Source organism: Vicugna pacos, chromosome 5 (genome assembly GCF_048564905.1).
Source record: "Vicugna pacos chromosome 5, VicPac4, whole genome shotgun sequence".
Lineage (NCBI taxonomy): Eukaryota > Metazoa > Chordata > Mammalia > Artiodactyla > Camelidae > Vicugna > Vicugna pacos.
The window spans coordinates 50,282,363-50,296,668 of NC_132991.1; the positions used below are offsets into that span (position 1 = coordinate 50,282,363).

The 14,306-nt window shown below is 35.8% G+C and overlaps 1 protein-coding gene across 7 annotated transcripts in view; it reads right to left on the reverse strand.

Annotated features, from left to right (window-relative positions):
- The window catches only part of SESTD1 (SEC14 and spectrin domain containing 1), a 222,665-nt gene that overhangs the window by 15,159 nt on the left and 193,200 nt on the right, over positions 1-14,306 (reverse strand). For all 7 annotated transcript variants that reach the window (XM_072961233.1, XM_072961234.1, XM_072961235.1 and 4 more), the window contains 2 exons: positions 13,167-13,378; positions 4,573-4,695 (listed from right to left, as the gene is read on the reverse strand). In XM_072961233.1, the coding sequence (XP_072817334.1) occupies positions 4,573-4,695; positions 13,167-13,378 (335 nt within the window). The remainder of the gene's footprint in view (positions 1-4,572; positions 4,696-13,166; positions 13,379-14,306) is intronic.

The window sequence follows — 14,306 nt, forward strand, 5'->3', positions numbered from 1 at the left end:
CAGAAGAAAATTTTCATTTTCTCACTGACAAATCTACGACTTGGCCTATGTCTTTAGCTCAATGCTTTGCCCTCCCTGCTAATATAACAAAGGAACTGTGTCTGATTGTAAGGCCAACCCCTCCACTGAGCTCTACAGACTGCCCTCCATTGTCTAACCAAGTCTTGGCTCTTGTAATTATCTTCTCTCTTTTCAACTGGATTACTTTCATCAGCATACAAATAATTGTACATCTTATATTAAATAAAATAAATACTTAAGATATGTGCATTTTACTACAGATAAATTAAACTAAAAAGAAACACCCCCTTCCCTTAAGGAGTTCTCTATAGTCACTCTGTCTTCTCATTTCCTATTCTTTTTTCAACTCACTCTCCTCAGAATTGTCCATCTCACTCTTATCAAATTCTCAGTCTTTATCTTATTGGACTTCTCAGTTGCACTTGATCACTTCCTCCTCCTTGAAACAACTTTTTCTCATTTCCTGAGACACACATCTCCTTCCTACACTCCTCTGCTGGCTTTCCTTCTGTTCCTTGCCCTCTTAATTTTAGGAGTGATCAGGGTTCAGCTTACCAAAGGCTCTTTTCTTCTAAACCAATACTCGCTGGGTTTGGAATGCTTTTATCCAGTCCCATGCCTTTAAGTAACATCTATAGGCTGATAATTTGCAAATTAATAATCCTCAACTTTGATACATCTACTGAATTTCAGACACTGCTACCCAACTGTCTACTAGCTATCTTCATCTGGATGACTAGTTGATGTGTAAAATTAAATCTACCCACAAAGATACTGATTCTCCAGCCTCCCAACCCGCTTCTCTCCCCAGTTTTCCCCACTTAACTGTCAATAGGCCAAACACCTGACTCCTCCAAAAGCCAGTCCTCCCGGCTCAACTTCATGAACCAGGCAACTTCTCATCACTTCTGCTGCCCCCATTCTTCTAGCTTCCTACTTTCCTATTTCATTGTTTGTCTCTTCTCCCTATTCTCCATACAATAGCAGGTGATCTTTTAAAAACATGAATCAGTTTTCTATTCAAAAATCCCTCCAATGATTTCATGTAACATTTAAAATAAACTTCAAATTCCCTTTTGTGGGCTAAAATCACATGACCCCTGACTCCCCCTCTCAAAACTTTGTTTTCTGTGACTCCCTACCTTGCTCACTGCACTACAACATCACCAACATACTTGCTTTTCCTTTATCATGGCAAGTAAGCACCTGTTGCAGGGTGTTTTCACTGCTGCATCCTCCATCTGAATTGCCCATTGCTTGAATTACTCCTTCAGATCACTTCAAGGTCTCCGATTAAACGTCGGAGAAGCCTTTCCTACATTGCTCTCCATTCACTCTTTCCCCAACTTGAATATAAGTTTATATTACAAGACGGTGCTATATACCCAAGAGCCTACAATATGTGACATCTAGTATGTGTTCAACTAGCATGTACTGAATGAACATATAAGACACTTTATATGAGGCACTGTAGATTTGTTGACATTAAATTAAGTAGGTAACAGGTACTGGTCTAAACATCGTCTACTCTTGTGCCCTATACCTAAAACCTGGGTTTCTCGAATTTGCCATTTTGTTTTATTGCTTGAACTACTATGGAATCTTTGAATATGAATACACAGATGATGCAATCTGTGTATTCATATTCAAAGAACACTGCCGATGTAGCGCAAAGAACACTCGAAGACATTCAAGATATATCTTATTTCCTTACTAAGGGTGTGATCTTCATCAAGTCAGTCTCTCAGAAGCTGTTTCTTTTTAACAACAGTATTTTCAACTGGGGGCAATTTTGCTCCCTAGAAAATGTTTTGCAGTATCTAAAAATATTTTGGCTGTCACAGCTGGGAGGGAGGGATACTACTGCATCCAGCGAGTAGAGGCCAATGATGCTGCTAAATACCTACAATCACAGGACAGCCCCTACAACAAAGGTTTATCAATAAATGAATCAATAAAGCCAAGGTCAAGAAATCCTGTTCTATACAGTTGTCCCTTGGTATCCTTGGGGGACTGGTACCAGGGATTCCAAAACCCATGGATGCTCAAGTCCCACAGCCAGCCCTCCACATCTGCAGGTGCAGAACCTATGGATACAGAGGGCCTTCTGTACAACAGTGATGATAATATCTGTCTTACCTAACTTTATTGGTTATTGTTTGGATTTAGTTAGGTAATATGTGTAAAATACTTTTAAAACCACACAGTGATTATAAAGGTTAATGGAGATTGACTGATTTAAAATAGAAAATACTGCCTGAGAAAATTATCACTGTTGTGTTCTAGAACAGAAAGGGATTTCACAGTCTATCTATAGTACTTACAAATTTAGTTAATACTCTAACTAAATAGGTCCAATTCTTTGAAGAAGTAATAGCAATGATTCAGAGAAAAGTAGTAAACAAAAGGATTAGAGTCCTAGGATAATATTTGTTACAGGGAGAACTATCTATATCAGCTCACCTGGGGTGCTTATTAAAAATACCTAAGCTCCCCCTTGACCTACTAAATCAGAGTCTATAGGAGTGGGGCTTTGCAACAGGCATTTTATCAAGTGACTCTCATGACCACTAAGGTTTAAGAATTTCCATCCTGAAGCTGCTTTTTTTCCTGGTTTAAACTTGCAAAATACAGGCCTTAGTAACCAGACCAAAGATGTAAACAATTTAAAAACTAGTATGTTTCATAAAACTAACACCTGAAATTAGAACTGAGATTTCATAAAGAAATAACCAGTTTCTCTGGGATGTGGGGGGAAAAATCTGAGACACACACACACACACACACACACGTAATTAATCAAAACATTCCTTCTGAAGAAACAGGGGAACATGAAATTTACAGAACCTTAGGCGAACAGGCTGTCTGTTCAGTTACAGTCATTCTCTGGTGTATCTCTTATGAACATTTAACTGTATAGAAAATGATTATTTCATAGCAAACTCACACACATACACACACACACACACATACACACACACACACACCAAGATATGGGATTTGGATTAGGATGGTAGGCAAGAAATGAACTTGAATATTCACATACTAGGACAGAGGTGGTCATCAGGACTGACTCTGGAAACATGTACGAATTGGTGGTGTTGCACAGCTGGTGAAACGGTGGGTATTTATACTTCATACCATGATACAGAAATCCTAATCTAGGGGGAACACTACCAACTCACTTCGGCTAATAGGTTACAAAGAAATGAGGTCTTGATTCTTCATGTAGACCTGTTTTGCTGCTTACTACCAGGCACAGCACACCAGTATTCTCTCTGGAGACCAGAGGTCAGTACTGTGGGATGGAGGATACTGAGAGAGTCCTAAAGCAACTTCAGAGATTGATGCTTCTGCACGTTCTTATCATGTGCTTTTCCTGCCACTTATCTACCTCCACCCAAAAGATAAATAAAATTACTGAACTAAAATACTTTAAAATTTAAGTTACAATAATCATTTTTATATACCTTAATATTTTTTATTTTGTGCTTGCCTAGTACTCAAAAACCAAGTAAACTCTCATTGTCAATCCTTAACAAAAAAATACATATGATTTTTATTTTCCATATATTAGTACTGAAAATCTTAATCAATTTGGATTTTTAGCTTTATTTCTGAATTATGTTTTTATAAAGAGTGTAAAATTTAATACTTGACTGTTTTAATACAACATGGCATATTAAAAATTTCTCCAAATTCTACCCATATTAAGCAATCAATATTCTAGAAATTTGTCCTTATAATTTCATAAGACTAACGGAATTCCAATACAGGCTTTAAGGTGTTGACTTTTATTCACAAAGAGAAAACTTTTAATAAAGTATTAGGGTGTCTTAAACATCATAAGCTAACAAGCAACCTGCATCAAACAACCTATTCACAAGGTGACAATGCAGTGCCACCTATTGGTTAAAACAGTACAATTCAAGTTTTGCTTTTTAGAACTTGATGGAATTTTTTTTCTGAGTATTTTCGATCCCTGGTTGGTTGAATCCTCGGATGTGTGTGGAACTCGTGGATTTGCAGATTCCAACTATATATACTGTCTTGCAATTTTCCTAATTAGTACTTGTAAGACTTAAAAATGAAATCCCTTAACTGAAAAAACTACTTATTTCATGCATTTCACAGGTTCCAACATAATGGTTCTTCCTTTTATGCTGAAAAAAACATACTGAATAAATTGTATTTAACTTACAATCCCTGTTCTTGAGGTTATACTTTTTAAATTCAGGACTACAGATGAAAGTTCTATCTTTGTACTGTTACTCTTTCTTCTGTTTTGGTAGTTTTAAATTAAAAATTTTACAAATTGTGTTTCTATAAAAATATATAATTAAATTATACTGGAGACAAAACCAAAACCAAACTTCTAATGAATATGTACTAAGTAGCCAAAATGTACTTGATGGCCATTAAACATTAAATATACCGTACACTTCATGCCCCTAAATCAAAGTATAGCAACTTATCACTTAGTACCACATGTGCCATTAACTATACACATTAATAACAGCACTGTAACTTGCAAAGGAAAAAGCCTCTCACACTGTGCTGGCTCTCGATCTCTTCATGCTTCTGCTGTAGGGCTTGGGAAGCCCGAATGGAGTCTCCAATCCCCCACTGGGCTCGTAGTTGTTCTGATCCAGGCCCTTCGAGCCAGTTCACAACCTATGAACAGAAGTTGAGGTGAAATTTCAAAATAATCAAAAGCTTTCCAAACTTTCATTCTAATTGGTTTTCCCCTCCCACCATTCCTCAAGTATTTTTAACTTAAATTCTTTACATTCTATTGTTTAGGCAGTAAACGTTTCTTTTGGAACTGTACAGCTATAACATGACAACTTTTTCAAAGCCTAACTCTGAAAGAATGCACACTCTACCACCTTAGGCTTTCAGCTATCTATCTGCCAAGTTAAAAGAAATCTGTAATGCTTCCATAAAAGAGGATTAAAAATTAACTTATGATGATAAGAAAATCAGAGAACTACAGGATTTAGAATTGGAAGGGACATCAGAAATGACATTGGTCAAATTTCTTACTAACACTTAAGAAAACTGAGTTTCAGAGAGATTAAGTGACTTGCTTAAGGTAACATAATTATTTCAAAACTAGGTCTAGAAGCCTTGTATCTTGACTCATAGTCTAATGTTCTTCGCAAAGCATTGATAAACCAGAATGAGTTAACTAACTGATATAAAGTTAAAATTCTGCTTTTCTCACTTTGAAAAGAAAATTTTAAACTACAGAATTATACTACTGCAATGCCCTCTAGGGGTCTTCCTAGGATCAGTTAAACATTCAGATCCCAAGACTACCTGAAGTTCCACTGGCACCACCTACACTCAGAAGGATGTTTGCCAGAATAGCAGCATTGGGTGTTTCTCTTCTGCCGAGTCCCTGAAGCAGTCCAACAGTTCAGGAGATGAGATCCATACGGGACACACTTTGGCATCAAAACTTCGTATCACATAGCGGTCATGCCCATTATAAAAGTCACTGAGCTCAAGGATGCCCGAAGTTATGCCTTCCACCAAATATTAACAGTTCTCCTAGTCCAGATCTAGAATAATTTCTACTACAAGAACTGTAACCTACTAACACAGGTGACATTTTAATTTTTATCAGGTTTTCAAGGGAACAGAGCTTGACAGTTAAAGCCAAGATCCAATTCTCATGCAGAAGGAAAAAGGGTTTTGTTTACCCACAAACATATATATTCTAAAACTATACAGACACAGTGAAGTAATTCTAACAGAAAAAATAGTATTATCAAACTTTACCAAGCTCAATTATTTATTAAGCTAAATTAGAATAAGGAATTCAACAAAAGATGTATGGTTATGCTCTAAATCTAAACTCAGGACAGCTCCAAAGAATTGAATGAGGATGTCTCTGCAGCACATTATAGACCTAGTGGACAGACAGGCTTACCTTAGAACTTTATATAAGAGTTGTTAGTGCATTCCATAGTTATCACCAAGTTAAAATATATTTGTTTTAAAATATAACAGTTCAAGTAATTTTAACAATCATGTGAAAGTACCACATCACAGGGAAAAATCATGTATATTTCTTTCCATTAATTTTCACATGTATTCATTTTCACGTTACTCTAGATTTAAATGCTACAGCCCAATCTCACAGAGTACAGGTAAGTTCTATCCTACATTTTTCACTTCCATGTAGCTACAGTTACTGTAACTGTCAATGGTTGCAAACTTCTTTAAGAAGGCCAACCTCTTTGCTTGCCTTCCTCCCTCACTCCCTCCCATTTGTCTAACCAATCAACCCACCCCAAAGGACTACCTCAAATAACTATTATACCTGTTTTCACAACTCCAATTCTCTATTGCTGAGCATGAATTACTTAGAATTTCCACCAAGTCCAAGTAATTCTAAGATGAACATATACATAGCAGTTATATAACAGCTTTTTCCCCCTCTCCAATTCTCTACTATTTTCCTAGAAAAACATTTTCAATAGAGATTTTGGGTCCAATGATGACGTAATGTTAACAGTTACTAGTATATACTATAAAGTTACTCTCTAAAACACTTGTTTCTATTTGGAACGTTCAAATTGTAAAAGTTTTAACTGAGAATAAACTTTGCCAGGTATACAAACTGACTATTACTTTTAAAATACTTCTGTCAAATGAAAAACAGAAATCTCTTCAGATACATTTCTAAATAGTAGTGAGACTGGGTAAATTGCAAGTGTTTGCTTACTAACAGTATATGATCTTTGGGGATTTATCTCTTTATGTCTGTGCCCATTTATGTCCTAGCATCTTAAATATTAATATATTTATTGCTTCCACCTTCTCCTTATAAGGTTTTAATAATAGAAAGCAAAAATTCAAAAACACAAAGTAAGTTTAAGTATTATCTGTGACTCACTAGAATAACCTAACTGCTATAATTTACTTAGCTAAATTCTGCTTTCAGAGTACTAAATTCACCCACAAACCGCTGTCAGGTGCTCTTTAGAATGCAATGCTTTGTTCCCCAACATCTCCACTCTTTCTGCTTTACATTTTTGTATGAGCTATCTTTGGAGATGCAGGGTACTAGGATCCTGTCTGTCTCTGTTAGGCTGTGGAAAGTAATACTCTTTCACAAAAGAGACAGATGAGCAGTTCAGCCTGGAGAAAGCATTAGGCATGCCTCTGAATTCTGACTTCTGGCTCTGCTCCTAGTAGTTGAAAGACTGGGTGGCCTGTCGTCTTTAAAGTGGTGTTAATACTACCTACTACACAGGGCCGTTGTCAGGATTATACCAGTCATTATAAGTAAGACAATTAAGCACAGTAGATGATACTAATAATTGTAAGCCTCTATGATTTCTCCCACTTTTTCTGAAGGAAAAAGCCTAGCTCCTTATGTTTATTCACTCTATAAACTTTGTTTCATAACTGCATTTTACAGAAAAATCCACAGGTTTCTCAAGGAAATGCCTGAACTAAATGCTTTATTCTGTGCTTTTAAAAAATTAAAATTAAAAAGTAGATTTTAAGGAAGATTATATAAACATTTTGAAACAATTTTCCATTCCCTTTTGGGGACTCAAATGCTCATTCTCATAACTAGTACATATTATGAATATCAATACAGAAACAGATATAGAATGGTATTTAAGTATTCTAAATAGTTTTTAATAAATTATTTCATTAGAAATCTCTAAATTCTAAAAATAAGGGTGGAATGAAATTATCTCAAACTTTAACTAATTAATATGTTAGATATTATTTTTAAAAACCTATGACAGCATTACATAAACATTTAAACTTTGATTTTAGAGTACTATAGAAATAAAAGCAGGTTAATATACATCATGCTACCTGGGAAAAAACAATTCATCAGCATGGAACTTTCAAATTTTCAACAAAGCAAAGACATCTCCTTGGCACAAAAAGCTAGTTACACAGTCAAGTATACATGTAGTTTTAATGTATGCTGAAAGTAATCTTCCTTAGTATGCAACATCAGTAATGAAGACACTGATGTATGACTATTTCAAGTAAGAACGATGCAAATTGAGGTTGATGCCCCAGTAAACAAGTCTATTTAAATGCATTAATAATGGTGGTTTGCCAAACTAGGTTATAGAATTCAATTTTAATCAAGACATCTTGCTCAATCTGAATATTAACTTACTGCAAAACCAGTTTCATGCACAATCCATATCAATGTGACCTCTCAAATGGTTACATTTTTATGCAAAGTACATCCTTGGAGATATGCTCTTAAAATCTACCATGACAAATATTTGTAGAGGCCAAAAATTTATGTGACTATCCACCATTTTTTCATGGCCACGTTGATCTCTGAAGACTGCATGAGAGAATGTGAGGTCAAACCAGGCAGAAGGGCATATCAAGCAAATGTCAAGCATGTGAAACCTGATTTTTACATGTAGTAGCAGCGGCACAGGGAACTTCTGCATACTCATGAAGTCTAATGCTACCGATTTAAACTGTGGGGAATAAATGACTGATAACTAAAATGGTTATTATTACTTATTAGTTTATCTGTAGAACTACTGGTTTCTTTTTCATTATGTTTTTGTTTTTCAGTAATAAGTCAGTAAAAAAAAAGATTTGGAAAATTTCAATTTTCACTAATTTTACATAAGCAGAAGTATTTTTTATGATTACGATTTTGATTTTATAATAGTCCTAATATAAACAACAAAAAACTTCATTTTCCCCAAATGTGCAAGACTAAAAGATGGTTCGGTTTATGCTCTCAATGTGCTGACATGATCAATATGTTATTGTATAGCTGAACTTAAGTGATCATTTCAGCAAAGGAAACAGATCTTTCCCTAAAATGTGACCTGTGATAAACAGAGTGCAGGAACCATCACATGATGAATATTAATGTTCTAACCAATTCACATGCAATGGTCATAAAGAAAACTTAATTGTAATAAAGTTTATTTGGTTTTAACAATAATCTCATTACCATCATCACCATCATTATAAATCATCTTCTTTCTCTAATTTCTTTTTCTTTATTCAACTGAGCTGGTTCATCACTTCAAAAATGCATGTCAATACATGAATTCCCTTGCCTTTCTGTCTTTTTATCATACCTATTAATCCAATGTAGCAAAGCACAAATGCTAGAGGAATACCATCACCCATGTTCTCTTATGCCTACACGTCAACAGCCAGCCATGAATTGACAGGGTCACACAATAAGCCAGAAAGTTTCCACCATAAATTCAAGATCATCACTATCTAAAAATACAATTTCATTTCCCTGGTAATTTTACTATTCCAATCCCCACAAAGAAAATTCAGAATCATCTCCCATCCATTTAAACTTTCAATCCTCTTTAACCATTGTACCCCGACCCCTAAATCTGTACCATCAAGGAGATTACCTTTGGCACTTACTTTATCAAAAAAAAAAAAAAAAAAAAAAGGGAAAGAGAGGGAGTGAAGAGGGGAGGAAAAAGAAATCATTACTCAGGAACTTCCTCATCTTCCTGATGCCTGACTTATATATGGGGCACCTCTGGATTCACCCTACCCATCTCCCTCCTGTTACAAACGGAGGAATTCTCCCTCTTTCATTCTAAAGCTAATCCCTTCAATTGTGCTCTGGAGTCCAACTATTATCACTTTGTCAGGAACTTGATAGTATTAACTATTCTTTCTCTCTTGTATACTCACCTCCTTCCTCCAAACAGACACTTTCCACTAGCCTGTAAACCTCAGTTTCCTATATTACACAAACAAACAAACAAACAAAACTACACAATCTCAGTTGTGGGCTGAACTGTACCGCCCACCCCCAATCCGTGTGTTGAAATCCTAACCCCTAGTACTTCAGGATGCAACCATATACATCTGAAAACAGGGTCTTTAAAGAGGCAATTAAGTTAAATTAAATTAAAAAGAGGTTATCACAGTGGGCCCTAATCTAATACGACTGGTGTCCTCAAAAGGAGAGGAAGTTTGGACACAGTGAGGTATGGGGGAAGATGATGTGAGGACACGGAGGGAAGAAGGGCATCAGCACGCCAGGAGAGGCCTGGAGCACAACCTTCCCTGACTGCTCTCAGATGGAATCAAGCCTGCCAACTCCCTGACCCTGCACTTTCACCTCCAGAAGTACGAGAAAAGCCCCCTAGACTGTAGCACTTCACTCCCACAGACCTGGCAAACTAATACAACCCACTTCTGGGCGTTGCTCTATTTCTCATCTCAAAGCACAACACTCTCAATGGGTCTCTACACCTAGTGTCTCCTTCACCACCCCTCACGTCACTCCACTGTGCTACTGGCTCTGCCACTCCACGCCCTGGGATCATCAGTGACCTGGACTGTATGGATTCTTAGTGGTCATGGTAAGTCTTCCTCTTATTCAGTCTTTCAGCAGCATTTAACAGGGTTCCCAACTCCTTCCCCAAAACGCTTTCTTCTTTTGGCTTCCATGACACAGAGCTCTTCACATTTTTCTTCATTTTTTTCATCTCTGGTCAAACCTTCACTGCCTTCTTTTCAGGAGTACACTCCTGTATCTTATCATTCAGTGCTAGAGTTCCTCAAAGCTCAGTGAAAAAGCCCTCTTCTCACCTACTCTCAGCTCCTTCCTTGGGCAATTCTCACCCACATCAATGCTTTAATTACCACTCATACACAGATGGCAAACAAGTATGTCACCAGGCTAGACTTCTCATTTTTGGAACTGTTTGGGACTACCTTTATAAATCTCTTCTCTTAGATGTCTCAACATCTCCTGAAATTCAACATGTCTAAAACCAAACTCATGATTTTCCACAACTTCTTCACCCACTCAAACACCCAAACTGGCTCCAGTGTTCCCTAATTAGACAACACCACCATCCACAAGTCTTGCAACCCAGAAAGATCATTCATCTCTGATATCTTCTTCTTTCTCACCCTTATTCCCTCCACTCTCCTTCTTGGGACTTGGCATGGAGGCAATTTCACAACTATTTGTGTAATCATGTAATCATGTACCATTAAGGTACATCTGTTTTTACTTACTACTGCATTCCACCTAGCACAATGTCACACTATTGTAGATATTCACTTTTTTAAAAATGAGTGAACAAATAGACATTAATAAAAAAAAAAACTCATTATGTGACAGACACTAAACGTTTTGTTAAAACTATCTTCTTTAATCCTTGTAACAACCCTATCTAGTAGGTATTATTATTGTTTTCCTTGGTGGACTGAGGAGAAAGCTAGGGCATTGAGAAGTATAATTCCCAAGATCAAATACCTTGGAAGTGGTACAAGAGGGTGGACCAGCTTACAGGGGGACTTGTATACCACTATGCTATTCCATATTTATAGTTTCCAAAGATACTCTCAGCTACTTGGCTGAAGTTTACCTGGGTTTAAAACAAGCTATCTTTAACTTACAAATACATAGAAAAAGTTGTATGTAATTTAATGTATGCTCAGAAATCTTCAGTTTCTAAGCAGTCATCATGAGATAAAGCTTAAATCCTTTTGCCTGGAATTCAAAATCTTCCATGATCCAACTTCCTCCTTCTTTTCAGCCCTTTCCCCACTGATGCTCTAGTCAAGGGTCAGCAAACTACAGCTTGCAAGCCAATTCTAGCCTATTATCTGCTTTTAAATAAAGTTTTATTGGAACACAGCCAAACACATTTGTTTACATAATGACTACACAGTAACAATGGCAGAGTAAAACAGCCATAGCTGCAATAAAAATTTTATGATCCAAAAGCCTAAACATTTACTATTTGGCCCTTTACAGAACATTTCCAACAGCTAAACTGGAATCGAGTTCAACGGGAATAAATATAATAGCTACCATTAAGCGAGTGTTGGGTTCTATGAACAAACCTTTCTGAAGAGATCCTGTTATCCCTATTTTAGTTAATGAAAAACAGAAGGAAGGGAAAGAGAAGAAGAGAAAGAAAGAAAGAAGTCAAACTGAGGCTCAGGTGGGTGAATAATGTGACGATGATCACACAGCAAGTAAGTGGAGGAACTGGGATTCAGATCATGCTCACTGATCAAGTTCCAAGACTCAAAGGCCAACTACTTCCCCTGGTGCCTACTGCTGTCTTTTTCTTCAACAGAACTTGGGACTTCATGCTGTTATTGTTTATTCATCTATTCTTCCTCCTCCACAAAATGCCAATTCTCCTTTAAAACCTAAAGAGGTGTCAGGTGAAATTTTACACGTTTTAGGGGACAAGCTCAAGCACTACCTCTTCTACTAAGTCTTCCTGAATCACCTGCAACCAGAGGAATAATCCCTCCTATGAATGCACACAGCCATATCCTTGTGACATCCAACACTTTATCCCCTTTTAAGCTTAACAATAGCAAAACCCAAGTTTACCTCTATATTCTATGGAAAACCTAGCACAATGTCTTCTATATAATTAGCACTTAAGAAATACTTACCTAATGAATGAATCTAGATAGAAACATCTAGATAGATTGGGACACTTCTAATCTGGATTTTTTAAGTGAAATACTTAGGATTTACTTCTTAATAATTCAACAGATGAAAATCCAGAATGTAGTCTAAATATACAAATGTCTTTCTCAGTATTACTGATTTTTTGTGTTTTTAGTCTACTTATAAAAATCAATTTTAAAAGGAACTTAAAATTCATAAGTATTAAATATATTCAAAATTTTTACCAGTACCATAAAATCATGGAACTTAACATTATAATTACTTATATTACATGTTACCATTTTGCTAGGACAGAAAAATTCTTCATAATGCCCAAATTAACAAAAACCTAAAAAGTTATTAGAAATTTAAAATAAATCAAAGTCAATAATAAAATGTTATTTATTGCAAGAATACAGTACCACAGGTAATGTTTCCAGCACCTAGTTATTTCTGAAGTTCATTCTGAAAGACTGAGCTGAATGCTCAATGTCATCACTATAAAAGTAATATAATTTAAAGGCAAATACTATCATGTAAAAACACATATATTAAAATAATTTTAGAGTCTGGTTTGTTTGATAGTTCTAAAGTTCTCTATGCAGTGTAAATAAGGCTTAGTATAAAATCAAGTACAGAGTAGAAGTTATTTTTAAAAAAAACCCACATTTAGAATAAAAAAAGAGTTAAATATATTCAATCAGACACCTACCTGCATCACTTTCTGCTGAATCTCTTCTAACTGTGTACGCTTACTACGTTGCCTGCAAACTTCCTGGTAGCGGGTATATTGCTCTCGCAGTGAATCTAATAATTTCATAACCTGTGGCTGTGCAAGCAGTTCATCATCCATAGGAGACCATGAGACCCCTCCATCAGAGCCATTAAATCGGCGCTGCTGTAATTCTGATAACAATTCATGTCCTTTACAAATGAAAAGATACATATACATATAGTTAGTATTCATAAATACAACTCTTCCTTCTTAATCAGCTCAATTCTAACCCCTTATTTTTAGAACACACCTGCCTATATGTTTACCCACCTACCTACCTACCATGGTCATAAATACTAAAAAGCAATTTTTAAATTTATATATAAATAAATAGAAAACTGCATATATATGGATATATATACTATATAGTATATTTATATGCTATGTCATATATCGTAATTGTATCCTGGTCCCTGGCTTAAGATGGTTTGACTTACAATTTTCTGACTTTACGATGGTGCATTCAGTTGAAACCGTACTTCAAAATTTGTATTGTTTTCTTTTTCTGGGTTAATAATATGTGGTACAATCCTCTCGTGATATTGGACAGCAGCAGTGAGCTGCAGCTCCCAGTCAGCAATAAGAACGTGAGAGTAAACAACTCATTCACTGACAATCAATCTGTATCCATAAATTATTCTGTTTTTCACTTTCAGTGTATTATTCAACAAATTGTATCAGATATTCAACACTTTATCAAAAAATACTTTGTTTTAGATGATTTTGACCAACTTTAAGCTAATGTAAGTGTTCTGAACAAGTTTAGGGTGGGCTAGACTAGGCTATGATGTTTGGTACTTTAGGTGTATTAAATGAATTTTCGACATATTTTCAACTTATGATAGTTTATCAGTGTTTTCATCACACTGTAAGTCAAGGAAGATGTGTCATAAATATACTAAATATGCTACACTATATAGTAAATATATAGTGTATATATATAGCAATATATATTTTTTAGATCTATCACAATCTTGTTATTGGTGGATTCACTGCTCAGGATATTGTGCCAACCAATCCTCCTTCCTTGTGGAGCACAATTACAATCTGAGATTTCTATCTGATAGTATTAATTAG